General features: G+C 35.6%; 1 protein-coding gene across 2 annotated transcripts; it reads left to right on the plus strand.

Moving 5' to 3' along the window:
* The first annotated feature begins 550 nt into the window (after positions 1-550).
* On the plus strand, positions 551-14,352 carry LOC139143310 (2-Hydroxyacid oxidase 2-like). 2 transcript variants are annotated; one of them, XM_070713539.1, is made up of 8 exons: positions 551-711; positions 5,315-5,522; positions 9,020-9,171; positions 9,781-10,082; positions 11,508-11,735; positions 13,094-13,252; positions 13,617-13,686; positions 13,817-14,352. In XM_070713539.1, the coding sequence occupies exons 2-8, from the start codon at positions 5,377-5,379 to the stop codon at positions 13,882-13,884; spliced, it is 1,125 nt and encodes a 374-aa protein (XP_070569640.1). In that variant the 5' UTR covers positions 551-711; positions 5,315-5,376; the 3' UTR covers positions 13,885-14,352. The 2 variants fall into 2 exon arrangements, with proteins under 2 accessions (XP_070569640.1, XP_070569639.1); XM_070713538.1 differs by having other exon boundaries at positions 571-711; positions 5,367-5,522.
* The last annotated feature ends 2,114 nt before the right edge of the window (positions 14,353-16,466 follow it).

A 16,466-nucleotide genomic window follows, 5' to 3' on the forward strand; every position in this document is an offset into this window, starting at 1 on the left:
GAAAAAATGTGTGACTAAATGGAATTATTTTAATAATTTTCCATTATTACACCAAACTTTAATGAGATTAAAATGTTTATTTAATTGAATATTTTAACCTTCCAATGTCGTCAATTTTGTAAAAAAAAATTAAGTAGCATGTAATGTAGCCAGGAATTCACAATTTGCATACTCTCTCATGATCGTCATTTTATGTGCCCTTCAGCAGGTTCCATTGACCTGGCCAAAGTCGGCTGGGACTGATAAATCAAAAAGTCTACTGATGCGTTTAAAAATGAATTTAAGAATTTGCCTGAGGAACATGGCTCTACATATTGCTAATAGCAGGTAGTGTGGAATATCTGCGAGCATAATTCCCAATACATGTTTATTTTTTTCGTTGCGTACACCCCGATAAATATGCGGCTACATGATAATGGGAGGAATTGAAAAAATTATCATAGACGGGGCACTTAAAAAGTTTAGAGGGTATTGAAGGGGAGTCTGCAAAAAAATATTTCAATCGCGATTCCTCCAACCCCCGCCCACCGGTATTTTTGAACGCAGCCTTAATACAGTGAACCTTTTGACCTTTAAGTCGTTTGAAACGCGAAGTTCTCCTGAATGCAAAGCATATTAACATAGATGCATAACTGACTGACGGCAGCTCCTTTGTTCCTGCGATAGAACTAGGCAATTTGATCTATTCAAAACCGTATTATTGGTCTAAAGGTGGGTCATTTCAGCTTAAACTTGTTTACTTTGTTCGTCTGTTGGTTTTTCGAGTGTCTCTGCAGCCATTCGGAGTCGCCGTTGCTGCTAATTTCGTGCTGATGTCTTATATATCAAACATATTTAAACCATGTAATAGTCGACCTCGACTATGGCACTGTCATAGGTCACATCACATACGTTGCTGCTACATTGAAGTCAAATCTGTGCTTTGAACGTCATCTGGCCCTATGTACACATGTACAGAATGTACTTGGATTCCATAAATTACTTCGCTTTTCTTGCCTGAACGTGTGTTTAAAACAGTTTTTTACTGAAAGTGAAACATAAGACTTTGCAGGCGTAGCTTCTCGCCAGCTGTAAACAGTGATTATATGACCTCGGCAAGTGACGTAGTCTTCTCACAGCCAGCTGCTAAAGGTCATTCAGCGGTTAACGCTCCCTGACACTGTACAAGCTGAGTTACATGTTATTGAAACAGATAGACTGGGAATAGCACCATGTATATACCTAATGTACAAAGCTTTTCATGCACTTTTTCCGAATAGGATCTGAAAGTGAATTAAGCATAGTAAAAACGTAATCAAGCCCCCTGTGAATTATTCACGTATGTAACATTTCATCCATGAACACATATTCCAACTTCCTTGGCCGCTGTGAACCTTCACTTTTAGTTACGTATTCTGAATACATTCGAATTCATTTTATAAATGTAATATTCTCAATATATCGAATTAGAATTGACTGTTCTTTTTCTAAGACTACGTTCATAGAGGGGTGCCTATAACAACCTCAAAAAGTAGTTAAAGTACTTCCTTTCAAGTCATCAAAATTTATGATAATTTAAGTCTCCAAAAATGTAAACTATATTTTCAGTCCTCTGCTGTGGCAGGCTGCAAATTTACATATATCAAGTAGTTGCACATAGCAGAACACATTCATCTATTTTTTTTGAAGCAGCAAAGTATTACTAGAAAAACGATAGTAAACTAGGTGACTTCCCCTAACCTGCCAAGACAACTGTACGTGATGGATTTAGGTATGAACGAAAATGCTGTCTATAGGCGGCAAAGAGAGACAAATGTAGATATGATGATAATGAATGATGATAATGACTTTATTTCACCAGTAAAAAATGTGTCAACATTACTGGTGGGGACCAGGGAAGTAGTTCTAGTGGAACTAATCAAGTCCCTGGCCCAGAATTCATACAAATCATGATATCATAGTAATATAGTTTGCCATCCTTTTCAAGAAGTACATATTACATTTCAACAGCGAGGTGAAAACAAATAAAAAACCAAAAAATACAGAGATTCACTGTTCTGAGTTCAAAAGAAAATTTTTAAGTGAGGTTTTAAATAATTTCTTGATTGTACAGATTTTATCGTCCTTGGAATTTCGTTCCAATGCTTAGCAATAGAATAATATATATTATTTTGAGTTAATTTTAAATTTACCTTTGGAATAACAAAATTGTCGCCAGTAGATAAACGTGTTTCATATGTATGTGAAATTGATGAAGCATAACGATCTAATGAATGCCCATAATGACCAGTTTTTAAGTCAAAAGCAAATATACAGGTCTGAAACTTACAAAGTTTATAAACATTGAGAATTCCAAGTTGCTGAAACAATGGAGCACTGTGTGTAATTTTACTAGAAAAAGTTATCAGTCTGACCACTCTCTTTTGTAATCTAAAAATCCTGTCTAGATAGGTTTTATACGCATTTCCCCATATTTCAATACAATACATTATATGAGGGAGAATAAAACAATTGTACAATAACAATAAAATTGATTTTGGAAGATAATGACGTAAATATGATATAAGACCTACTTTTTGACTAACCTTCTTGATAATTGTTTCAATATGATATTTCCATGTTAAAGAAGAATCCAGAGTAACCCCAAGATAGATAGCAGAAAAAACATTTTGATTGCCAGATCACCAACAAATAAAGCACCCTGAGGGTCAAAATTTCTGCGAGCAGTTTTAAAGATAATGTAGTTTGTTTTGTAAACATTAACAGTAAGCTTGTTGGACTTGCACCAGGTATGTACTTTTGTTAACTCTGTATTTAAAATATCCAGATCAATTCTATGTATGTTATCTGAATAAAATAAATTGGTGTCGTCAGCAAATAACCTGAATTGAAATATCTGAGATGATTTGCTGATATCGTTGATATAAATTAAAAAGAGAAGAGGGCCTAGGATAGATCCCTGTGGAACTCCGCAAGGGATTATTTGAGTTTTTGAAGTACAGTTGTTTATATTAACATACTGTTGTCGGCCTTCAATGTAAGTCTTAAACCAGTTCAGAGTCGACCCTCTAATCCCATAATGACTTAGCTTTGATAATAAAATTGTGTGATTTATCGTGTCAAAAGCTTTTTTAAAATCAATAAAAATACCAAAAGTAACATAACCATCGTCAATTTGCTTAAATATTTCAGCTATAAGGTCTGCTAATGCTAATTTTGTGCTATGCTTCTTGCGAAAGCCGTACTGATTGTCGATTAGAACGTCAAACTTTTCCAAAAATACACTGAGTTGTGTATTTACAACAGATTCTATGATTTTACTAAAAACTGGCAATACAGAAATAGGCCTATAATTGCCAATTTCATATGCACAGCCCTTTTTAAAAATAGGGGTTACTCTTGCCATTTTTAACTTTTCCGGGAATATACCCTGGGATAATGACGTATTAATAATATGAGCAAGTGGTTCTACTATATAATCAGCTGCTTCTTTTACAAGCTTGGGGTGTATTTCGTCAAAACCTATAGCTTTACAAGGATCTAGTGAATTAATTTCTTTGAGTATATCATATGGCAGAACAGGATGAAAGAAAAATGACTGGGGTTGTCGATCATGAAGATACTCACTAAAATTGGTAGTACAGGTTATTTGTGATTCCAATGTTCGCCCAATTTTAACAAAAAAGAATTAAAAGCTTCTGCAATATCTTTACTTTTGGTGAAAAATTTACCTGGATTACCATCATCTTTTAATTTTTGTGGAGCTGTATTTTTAGAATTCTTGTTCAGTATTTCATTGATAGTCCTCCACGTGTTGTGATCATTTCCAACAGACATAAAAAGTCTGTCACAAAAGTACTTCTTCTTGGCCTTCCTCAGTAATTTAGTCAACAGATTGCGATATAATTTGTACTGTTGATGAATTGGCGAGTTTTCACAGTGTCGTTTTGTTTTAGAAAACATCCTTTGTTTGTTTTTAATTGAAACCAGGAGACCTTTTGTTAACCAAGGTTTCCGTACACGCTTACGTGGCATTGTTATGCATTTAACTGGTACGTGTTTAATCGCCATATCATGAAACAACTTGTAAAAATTATCGTAAGCAGCATTAGCATCATTTGCATTATAAACATCATACCAAGAAATATTAGCCAAGTCAGCTTTAAAAGAGACTGGATCAAAAGAGGAAAAGTCATGCTTGTAATCAGATGTTTTGACATTGAATACATGTCGTAGCTCTTTAAAGATTGCGAAAATAGGATAATGGTCACTTATATCAATTTCGATAGTACCCGCTTCAATGAAATAATCACGGAAATTTACGTGACAATGATCTATTGATGTGGAGCTATGACCAGTTACTCTAGTCGGTATATCCACAACTTGATAAAAGTTATTTCCATTAAGAGTAGCGATATAATCATTGAACACATTACTGTTCCCAGCTGCATCAATGTTGAAGTCACCTAACAAGACACATTTCTTATTACTCAAACTTAATTTATCAAGGCAGTCTGTCAGACTGATCAGGAATTCCTCAGTAGATGTATTTGGTTTTCGGTATATAACGCCTATTATGACCTTAGTATTATCAAGTACCGTTTCAACAAAAATGCATTCGCAATGACTTAGTACAACAGAGTCAATTACAGAATATGACAGTGATTCGTGTAGATAAAGACCAACACCTCCACCTTTAGAACCGCAAGATCCGAGGTACATGAATATTCCATGTTGATTAAGGGTCATTAGCATAGAAAAATTTTAATACCGAAACAATGCTCATTGATGTAATCTGCATATTTGAATATCATTATACCTCGCATCTTGCAATAATAGAATATAGAGGCCAAATTTGCAGGGGATGGGTTGCAAGGAAGGGATATATCTCCTCCTGAATGATATTTTCAAGCAATTTCATCTATCATCCCTTGAAAACCGAGAAAGACCTCTTTGTTTGCATGTGATAATGAACATGACCATAAAGTTACGTGCCGGGATAACGTGAGTACAGTAATTTCCAAAGAGGTTGAAGGAAGATACAGGAAAGCAAAAAATAAAAGGGCTAAATAAATTACAGATGACCGATAACTGTGCCATATCAGTGAAGGTCACTGCATGTCGATGTATAAGTGGCTGTACATGAATATTATGGTAAGGAGATTTCAACCCGTCAAATAATTGTCATTTTAACTTTTCAAACGAGTTCAAGGTGACATGTAAGGGAAATATAGTGTCGTTTTGATGACCACTTTTCACCTAGCTTGTAACTTGTAACTTGATTATATGTGTTCAGCAACTATCTTAAAAAGTTTTCAATTTTTGCACAAAACAGTGTGTTCAGCCCTGAATTAAACTACCGCTTTAAATATTACTTCGAATTTAAGTCCACCGTGAATGTCAAGGATGACTGATAAACCGGCGAGTGTAGCAGATTATGGCGATCTTTTCAAGCAGAGAGTGCACGAAATGGCATGCTTATATTACGAGTCTGGCAGTGATGAAGAGATTACGCTGGAGCAGAACAGGAAGGCTTTTAAAAGGTTTGTGAAGAGATATCCATCAGCGTACTAAAAGGAAGGAAGGGTGTCGGTCTTAGATATTGTAATACGAGGAAGGAGGAAAGTCTGAGATATCACAATTTTTTCTAACGATTCCTCATTTGATTCGGAATATGAAGCACTCTATATTCTAGAAAGTAATTGACAAGTTTGTCAGATGATCTTCTGCATATTGTATTACATCATTAAAGTCTTCTCCTAGAGTAAAAACATTATTCCTAATTCATGAAAAACAAACAACATTGCAATAAAATCAATCATTACACAGCCATTGATGTGTACTTCCCTTATGGATAATTCTTCACTTTAATTCCAAATTTTTACCAGATCCAAATGTAAATCCTCTTGTATTGAGGACTGCACCTAAAACGGTTATACTAAGAGAGCGTTCAGTTAATATCGTAACAAATACAGTTGAGGAAAAAAACGGTTTTCCTCCTGTTTCATTTCGCAGTCAGTACACGGCAGTTGGAATAGCCGTACGTGCATTTTCTGTCTTATAACTTTGAACTATATTTATACGAAGTTTCAATTTCACTAGCCATCAAAATAAATATTGGGGAAGCTTACCTATGGGACATAGCTGACCTTTACCTTATACATAGGAGGTCAATTACACAAAGCATATGATAATTGACCCAGATTATATTTACTGTATGATTGATGTGTCCTACATTGTTAGTGTTTATGATCAAACTCAACTCCATACTTCATTGTTAGTTTTCAACAATAAAAATGCACACGACACACTGGCATGTCACATTGACAACGCTGGCTATTTCAAAGTGCTATAGAAAGTATTAAAAACCTATACCAGAAACAACTGTCTATTACTTTAGCTTTTATACAAATCATGAAAATTTTGAAATAATACATATAAAAATTTCGCGTGCGGGGGTTTCTATGGATTTTTATTATCTTTTAAGGGGTCATCAACATTATTTTTGAGTGGTTAGGGGTATTTTATTTTGATGGAGGCACACTTTTTGCCAGCCTACCTTAGCTACAATAACCGATGCTCCCATAGTTGTTATAAAAAATTCTGTACCTGCTTTGCAATGCACAGTACTCTTTATATGTCATTATATTGACGAATGATGTTATGGCGAGCTTTTTGAACATTTTTACTTTGAGACTTTAAACATTTCTGTACCCATTCGACAAAATGACAAGAGGTTAGGATTTTTACACATTATGACTAGACTATCGTTCACCACACTGTATCTATCATTTCAAGTCATTAATTGTTTTCATTATTATTGTAGTCAGTGTAAATGGGACTTCAATTTCAAGTAATAGAGTATAGGGCTTATCATGGAATTCCTGCATTTTATATTTCCTTCCACTTTTTACTTAGGGAAACAAAAATAGCATATCGGCCCTATGCCATTCCGATGAACAACTCTAAGTCTGGTGAATATTATGTGCAAATTATATATGAATGACAAAGAATAGAAAATGTTTATGTTCAAGTTGAAAGTAAAAACCAAAGGGATCGCATCATTACTCGTAATGGTCGCATTTTAGTCCATTGAATCCACATCGAGGATGTCAGACAAAGTCGCTGACAAATGGTCATGCTGCTGTATTGCGGGTTGGTCCGGTTGCCGACAATCGTGTTGTGTTATGTACTATGAAGTCCCCTTTGTTTTCTTAACAGCTGTTGTCTTCTAATTAATTTTAACCCGATCCAAAGTCCACAACTGCATATCATGTATTATATTTTTTCGTCTTATTTCTGTATGGGATTTGAACGTAATTCCTTGACATATTTATGCTCAATTCACGGATTTATCTTTGAAGCAGATATGAATATTTATATGAAAATATGATCATGCGGTACCGCGCCTATGGCCAAGCATATTTCAAATCTAATGACGGATTATTTAAAAAATTTTGTGATCTCAGACCAGCATCCTTCCTTCAACTGTGCTATCACAGACCAGTATACTCCTCTTACTGTGGTAACCAACAAACTATTCCATGTGTTACCTTTGCTGGCGTCCTAGATTCTTTTGACATGAGAAGACAGATGTTATCTTGTAATAAAGGGAGATTATTGGAAGCATGTTCACTTAACGAAATAGCAGACACGAGTTGGAAGCATAGCAGTATTCAAAATGTTATCGATATGTGTTAACAAAATGTAATACAGAGTACGTCTTTTAAAGGCCTATGAGCTGCAACTCTGCGAAATTGTCTAACCTCAAGGTACCTCCAATTTCCTCACATATTAGTTGCAATCTGTAAATTGAACGATATAGTCATTAACTATGCCGCAACAGCGTCTACTTGTGCCAGAATAGGCAAAAAATTGAACATATCTTTGTTCATTTTAAATTTCCCGCCATTTTCAAAATCTTGTCATGTTGTGTGAGTGAATCCCTTTCCTGTCCTTCCATTAGGTTGCACCGTGTTGTATTTGTATATATTCAAATGTGTACATGCACCATTTACGGCGTTTATCGCATGGTTGTGGGGAGGCGGTAATATTTGGGTGCAGCACCCGTTTATTAATTCTCTTACTGAAACCTCCCCGTGCAGTCCCCCTCAGTTGATAATTATACTTGAGTAAACATCTCTGAGTCAGAATATTCCCATGAACTAATATTAAATAAATGTAAAATAATGAAAATAATGCCAAAAGTTGCAGCTCATGTGCCTTCAATATGTGAAGGATTAGATCCATGTTAACATGATATCTTTGAAATCAATGCTTTCTAAAAGCAGATCTTTTATTATTTGCATATTTTACCTACTTCTGAAGGTCCTTTTGAACCTTGAGGTGTTTGTGTACTAGCATTGTTATACATCTTAAAATCATGGCAGGGACATTGTAAAGGCTGATTTGTGACTGTTTCAATGCAACGTCGCAATAATTTCCTTCGGAATCCTTGGCAAGCTGGTACGGAGCGAAAGACATGTCCTGGTTATTGTCCAATAGGTCCCCTAGATGACCCCCCTCCCCCCAGTAAAATGAGAAAGGTCATTGGAGGGGAATGGAAATAATATGGAAAAAAACGATGATATGAAAAGAGGGTAAAAAACGATGATATGAAACGAGCGTTCTTTACAACCTAATTAGCACACTCAAAATAACATTGTTTTCAATGGTAAATGAATAATAATCGTTATAAATTATCATGTAATATGCAATTAAATATAGTATGTCAAGGAGGCTGTGTCATTAAACCTTTCGCTTTTGATATTTTCCTTAAAGGTACACTGTCACCTTTTTCAATTTTGCCACAGTTACCATGGAAAGAGAAAACCAATCACAGATTTTAAGCGGGTTGCCGCTTTTTAAAAACAGCGCCCTCACATGAGCATTTCGAATACCAAGGAACGCCCTTTGACCATATATGGGCATATTTAGATTACAAGTGAATGTATACCTTTAATTGTCCTTTATTTTCTAACGAAAGACATGTTATGGAAATGTTCAGCGTATTAATTATTGTAAATATTTCTCTGAGCAGACTTCGCATAAGGCCACGTTTATTGCAAGACGTGTCTTCAAATGACTTGTCACTTTCATTACTTGGTCATCGAGTAGATCTTCCAATATGTATCGCACCAACTGCATTACATGGAATAGTAAACCCGGATGCAGAAGTGGCTACAGCAAAAGGTAAAAACGAATGCTCATCGGCTCATCATGGAGTGATCTGGAACGCCAGAGAGAGAGAGAGAGAGAGAGAGAGAGAGAGAGAGAGAGAGAGAGAGAGAGAGAGAGAGAGAGAGAGAGAGAGAGAGGAGGGGTGTGTGAGATAGAGATAGAGGGACAGAGACAGACGGAGACGGTGAGACATTGACAGAGAGACAGAAACAGAGACGGTGAGACATGGACAGAGAGACAGAGACAGAAAGACGGACAGAGACAGAGAGACGGGGGAACGGAGAGGTTGAGAGGTTGAGAGAGAGAGAGAGAGAGAGAGAGAGAGAGAGAGAGAGAGAGAGAGAGAGAGAGAGAGAGAGAGAGAGAGATGTTTTGATTTTTTTTCAGTTTGGCAGTGATAGGAACAAACAAGTAAGTATCTCGTTATTTGGAGGCTTTCTGTGACTCTGTTTTAAGTAACGAGTAGGTCTACAATTACTTTATCGTAGAAAGTGAAAAATCCTGAACAAATAGAATAGCGATGTATTGTACTGATGAGAAATTCCAAGAATTCATTATATCTGCTAAAAAAAACTGTTTCCAGAGTCCAAAAATTGTAAAATTACCTGTTTTTCTTTACAGCTGCTGAGACAATGGGAACATGTATGGTATTGAGTCTGCACGCCAATAAATCAATGGAGGAAGTAAGGGCAAAAACACCAAACGGACTGAAATGGTTGAATCTCTATGTATTTCGAAATCGTACCGTGACTCTCGACTTGGTCAGAAGAGCTGAATGTACAAATTATAAAGGCCTTGTTCTAACTATTGACAACCCATCACTTGGGCAACTTGCCAGAACGCGTCATAGAAAGGAAAGTTCTGTTCACTTCCGTAAGACTATTGAAACCCATGGCTACGGTCATTTGGAGAAGTATTTAAAGGTATTGTGCCTCAATTTTGTTGAAATCAAGAAGAATTAAGAATCTAGACATGTGATGAATGAGAAAACCCTTATCCCTGAACGACAGACAAAACTAATGAGGTCAAATTACGATGAAGTGTGTAATGACAACAAATTTACATTTTTTTCTATACCATAAATTCAGAATTTAGGTAAGAATGGCGATCATTTAATGTTAGTTTTGCATTCTTGAGCTGATGTCACACATGTCTATCGGAAAATTAATATAAGTTTTAATATTTATTCAAATAGGGTAGGCTAAGTTATAAATTAAATTGTAATTTTCATCAAAGCCCTCTAAGAAAATGGGAAAAGGACTTGTGTAGAAACTCAAGGTGCGGGAATGTTCGGTACACAAAACAAGAATGACCTTTTAAGTACATGGCATGGAAAATGAAATAAATATAGTATATATTCACTTTTACTTGTAAATTGCCAAGCAAGGTAATCATGTATTTTTACTTCAAAAGAGAAAAAAGTATTCCAAATGTATTCCAAATGTATTCCAAACAATCGCTGAACGTAAAGAGTGATATTTGACCCTTGGCAGTTTTGAATTTTTGAAGATAACTATAATTACCATGGCTGGCATTGCGCGTGTTTGAGAAAGCTATATCCTAATTCGATGACAAAACATCAGTCAACTTAGGAGGTACGAGGTCATTCAGGACGTACGCGTCAATAATGCAGTGAAATAGACGATACATACCAGACAATGAACAATGATATAGATTGTCACATGATTGTGTTTTGTTGTGCAATTAAACATGACCCTAATGGCATTTTCCTTACACATTTTGCTTGGAGCCATTACTTGATCGTCTTTTTTGTAATGAAAAGCTATCATCGTCCCTTGGGATAATATGCAAAGAATGAAATGTAAAATGTCCAGGGTGCGAGAAAAGCATAGTGTGCACTTTAAGCTCTTGAATATCAATGAACCACTACGCTCAAATGACGTTACAGAATTAGGATGATATGTGTCAAGATGAAGCGTGTTATATCAATGCCCCACATGTACCTAAGTGTTGTACGAATTCCTACACTCATTGTAGACATTTTTTGAAGTGTTACGAGGATAGATACAGTAACTGTTCTAAGCACATTTACCAAATAGAATCAACTAAGTATGGAAAAAAAGTTTTAGCTGAATGTAGAAATGGAATCCAACTTAAAATACAAGAGTAAGAAGTGCATTTAGTTCACAGTTTATTCCTCTTAGGACTCTTTAAGCATGCTTCCTGATGCCAAAAATTGCAAATGCATTCTTCAACAATATAAAGTTGGCGAAACAGTGCACATCGATTAAGTACTCCTATCTTTGATATTGCAATGGTTTCTCCATGATTGCATTTATTCTTTCATACAAATGTGTCTTCAAAGCTCATTCACTCGCTTTTTACAGGGCTACGATATGGGTCCGATAGTTGGTACTACGCCGAGTGATATGGATAGGAGAGATCCCTCCGCAACTTGGGAATACGTTGATTGGCTACGTACACAAACCAATCTACCAATCATCGTTAAGGGTGTTTTAACAGAAGAAGATGCCATATTGGCAGTCAACCATGGCGTGAATGCTGTCATTGTATCAAACCACGGAGGTCGATTACTTGACTCCGTACCGGCATCAGTAAGTACCTCGAACTGCACCAATGTTTACAATCAAAGTATTTTGCGAATATTTTTAAAAAGTACACTCAAACGTCTCCCAAACAAGAATAGTAAAAGCTTGTGTAAAGAAAATAATAAAAAATGTTTATTATTCACAGTGATGTATCTAATGAGTTGCTTGACGTCGGACAAAATCATAAATCCTCTACTCCGAATCGGTGGTGATTCAGTCTTGGACTTTACTCGTAAGCAGCAAAGTACCCGACAATGTTAACCATGTAACGAATTTATCAGAGAATTACCGCAACTCTTTCTTGACTTCAAACTAAATTTGATGTACAGTGAAACCTGTCCTTACGGACACCTAACAAATGCGGACATCTCTCATTTACTGACACTGTGTTTATTCCCGAATGGCTGTTATTACAAACAATAGGTCGGCAACCTGACAAAAGCGGACACCTTTGAATTGTGGACAGCGGACAGCTCTTTGATACAAAGCGTGTGTTTCCTATTGTTGTGAACCTGACAATTACGGACAGATACTTATCACTTTGTTGCGGACATATACATGTGTGTTACTTCGTGCTTTTATTGTGAAATGTTTAGTACACATCGTCCTATGCGGTCTTTGTATCATTCGAATGAATAACTACAGATAAAGTAATGATATGCTGTGCTAAAGTGGTGATCAATACACTTGATTGTAAAATTGAAAGTATTAACTCTGTATTTTATGGCAGTGTTTTTGAATCCCCTGTATTTGTTATACTTGTACTGTGAACAAGTTTGGCTTCTTTTATCTATCAAGTATACACTACTGAACACATTGTCCTAGGCATCACATATATTCAGACTATTTTCAGCTAGTTTTCTCTGTCAGTATCTTATTAGAAAAGGCTGTTTATAATAAACAGACAAGTAAACTCAAGCAGAACATTCGCATAATGAAAACTTGTCACCTTGACGGAGGCGATGGCTACAATAAGCATGTACATTAGGTATTTCATTAATATCATTAAGTTATCTTGCCACACTAAATAAACTGTACAATTGTTTTGTCAAATATTAAATACGTTTTGTGGTGCTGTGTAAACGAAGTTTTCCTTTTTTAAAAGATAGGCAAGTTTACCACACATTTACAATTATACGTTATGCTTCTGCGCGAATGTATAAAGCTTAAAGTGCCAGTACTGATCGCATTGGTGTTAGATGAAAGGGTAATTATTACACATAAAATGGCCTCCGAAGATGTATAATTTATATAATGTCGATTATGTATCAACAACAGACCCCTACGTAAAAAGAAACAATGTTGTTAATTTTCAGCAATTCAGTTATATTAATCATCATACACTCAAATTTTCCACTATCAAGATAGAAGCACTGCCAGAAGTCGTTCGAGCTATTGGTGACAAAGTAGAAGTCTACATAGATGGTGGAATACGTAATGGCATTGACGTATTCAAAGCATTGGCACTGGGAGCAAAAGCAGTGTTTGTCGGCCGGCCAATTCTGTATGGACTTGCACACTCGGTGAGTATCGATTGTGTATGCATGTCTTTTGATTGCCACGAATTTGTCTTAGCAGATAGCAAATAATAAAATCTCCTACACGAAGGGCGTTTATAAAGTGACGCAAGAAGAAAAACAGTTATCTTGTGATTTTCCATGGTACACCCCTTTATGTAAATTAGAGAACTTTGAAATACGATGATAATTACATAAGCATATATATAGAGCAGACGTTACTCCCCAACTTAAGGCACCGATCATGATATGTGCAATTGATATAGTACGACCAAATTCCAGCTTTTGATCTTAAAGATTATACGGAAATCGCATCTATTACGCAGAATAAATTTAATGTATTAATTAGGATAAATGTTTCACTTTTTAGGGTGAAGAAGGCGTACACCACATCCTAGAAATCTTAAAGACTGAACTCATCCGAACGATGCAATTCGCAGGTAAGTTGGTAGGTGCTGGTCGATAAAAAAAATGTGAAACGTTTTGTAAAATAACAAACTACTTTAGATGCGTGAAAATGGAATTTTACGGCCCATGATTAAAATATGGATTTATTTCTATCTCTTTCAGGTTGTCGATCATTGTCGGACATCAAACCTTCCTTTGTAGTGCACGAATCGCACTACACAAAACTGTAATTTACGAGTTCCTGCTCTGAAATTGTTAGAACGAGGAGACATACTGCAGCACGATGCAAACCATATTTAGTTTTTCACAAATCTACTAGAGAGGAAGAAATACACAGGGCTAGTGAAACGTATGAAGTACACCGATTTGATTCTAGAATGACAGTATATCTGGTAGTATGTGATTTTTTTTTCTCAGACAGTAAGCGTACGTCTCGCTATTATAAACATTCATCTAATGTAACGTGGCAATTCCTGAGATAAAAACCACAATATTTCATGCTCGATATATAAGCAAATTACCAATAACTTGCCATAAAACTGTGATATTTCTTCTAGCTCGCTTAAATAGTGTTAGGAGCAATACGTGTACCGAGGTTTATCAAATTTGATGCTGTCACTGTTGAAATAAAAGTAAAATGAAATAATATGTAGCATTCAATGTCCAAATTAGTAATTAAAATTAGCTATCTTGGAACTGCGCAATCTCTTTCACTTCTGTCATATCATTGTACCTTAAACACATGCATCTACATTTACCATCGCATGTCCCTCCGAACATAAACAACTCTAATTGCTTAATCGTTAACCTATCAATGCAAAATACCAACCATTTAATATAATACTGCAACTTCTTCAGTTCACACATGTTTTTACAAGTAATACTGTCACGGTATCAAGTTTCAAGACATTTGGTGCGGTCGTCGTCGATATACAACTTTAACAAAACAGCTTGTTAAATATACACGTTCGCCCTTAGCTGACGAGTAACTGCCGAGTATCCTAGACTTCTGTCAAATTTCTATCGATCAATAGTCGATTTAAAAGTATGCTAAAAGAGTATTGTGACCATGGTCTGTCTGATCGAATTTCTGCTTCTCAACCACTCTTGTTTTGCACTTTTAAATGCCCATGACCAAATTCGAAATGCGAAGAACAATGCAACATAGACCCAAGTCCCTCGGCGAACATCTGACTGTTCTTCGCATTTTCGTGGCACCTGTTGAGGTCAATCTTGCCCATAGAAACTTACACCACTGTCACCCTCCGCGAAATGGGCGTTTATGGTTCAGGCAATACTGCAAAAATCCAAACTCTCTATGTAATCCCTAGTCCTGACACACTTTCAATGATTATTTATTAGTTATTATGAGATATTCATAGACCATATGAATGATTGAATGAATGAATGAATGAATGAATGAATGAATGAATGAATGAATGAATGAATGAATAAATAATTACAAAGTATTCAGTATACTATATATATATATATATATATATAATATATATATATATATATATATATATCATATTCATTTAAAGGGTATTACACACGTACCAATCTGCTGGTTCAAATAGTTTATTATATCTGCTCAACGTTTTGTCCTAAAAGTATGACTTCCTCGGTTGCCACAGAACAAAAAGTTTCAATTCGGAGTGAGTTACAGTGGTATTTTTCGTACAAAAGTTACATGTCAGAGAAAATACTAAGTGACAGTATGGTGAAAATGCAGGAGTTGTTTCTTACCTATTTGAATGGCTTAGATGTTGAATGGCAATTAAGAGAATGTTTGGATGTGAATTCATAGTGTGGCTGGGAGGGCGCTAGTGTTGGAATTTGAATAGAGACAATAGGAGCAGCTAGCTGTGAATATTTAGGCCGTCAGGTGTTAATGTCTTTAATTTGGAAATCCACAAGGATTCCAGCTTTTTTCGAAGCGGGTCGTCCGTTTTATTGATTTTTACAATTCCAACTATTGATACGTCTTGGATTGTATGTTGATCCAAATTGAAATGAAGCGCTACTGGCATGTTTGAGTTACGACTGATGGTGGACAGATGATTATTAAATCTTAATCGAAACTCTGTTTTGGTCTCTCCTACGTACTGTTTTGTGCATTTATTACAGGTTATAAGATATATTGTGTTTTTAGACTTGCATGTGATGTTTTGTGTAATAGTGTTAACTGTATTATTTGAGTGGCTATGGAAACAGGTGGCACAACTGGTTGTCTGATGACCGCACAGAGCGCGAAACTCAGAGTCACAACTCAGTTACTTTGTCACTCCAGTCAACCCTGAAGTACAAATCGCTCTCCGGAATGACCTCATCGAGCAGTTTCTCAACCTGCGAGTACAACATAACCTATATATATATATATATATATATATATATATATATATATATATATATATATATATATATATATATATATATATATATATATGTATGTGTGTGTGTGTGTGTGTGTGTGTGTATATCTTCGATATATATATATATATATATATATATATATATATATATATATACTCAAAAGTAGTTAAACAGTTTAAATTCACTCGGATGGAAATAAATACAGCAATGATGTAAAGTAACGTCATGCAAGTGCAAGCAATAGATCATTATGGGCTCTCTATGATTGTGTCATATGAATGATGAAGATATGACATCAGCAGGATTAGTTTACAACAATTAATATACAGCAAAGAAATAACATCATCAAAATCTCCTACGTGTTCATCAGTTATTTAATTTAGAATTCCTTAGGCATTTTGTATCTGCATGTCTGTCAACTAAATTCCTATGATGC

Source organism: Ptychodera flava, chromosome 11 (genome assembly GCF_041260155.1).
Source record: "Ptychodera flava strain L36383 chromosome 11, AS_Pfla_20210202, whole genome shotgun sequence".
NCBI lineage: Eukaryota > Metazoa > Hemichordata > Enteropneusta > Ptychoderidae > Ptychodera > Ptychodera flava.

Bases quoted from the DNA above. Each gene is read 5' to 3' on its own strand.
- LOC139143310 (XM_070713539.1), top strand. From the start codon at position 5,377: ATGTCAAGGATGACTGATAAACCGGCGAGTGTAGCAGATTATGGCGAT. The intron at 9,172-9,780 runs GTAAAAACGAAT...TTTTCTTTACAG, and splicing joins AGAAGTGGCTACAGCAAAAG to CTGCTGAGACAATGGGAACA. The intron at 13,253-13,616 runs GTGAGTATCGAT...TTCACTTTTTAG, and splicing joins TGTATGGACTTGCACACTCG to GGTGAAGAAGGCGTACACCA.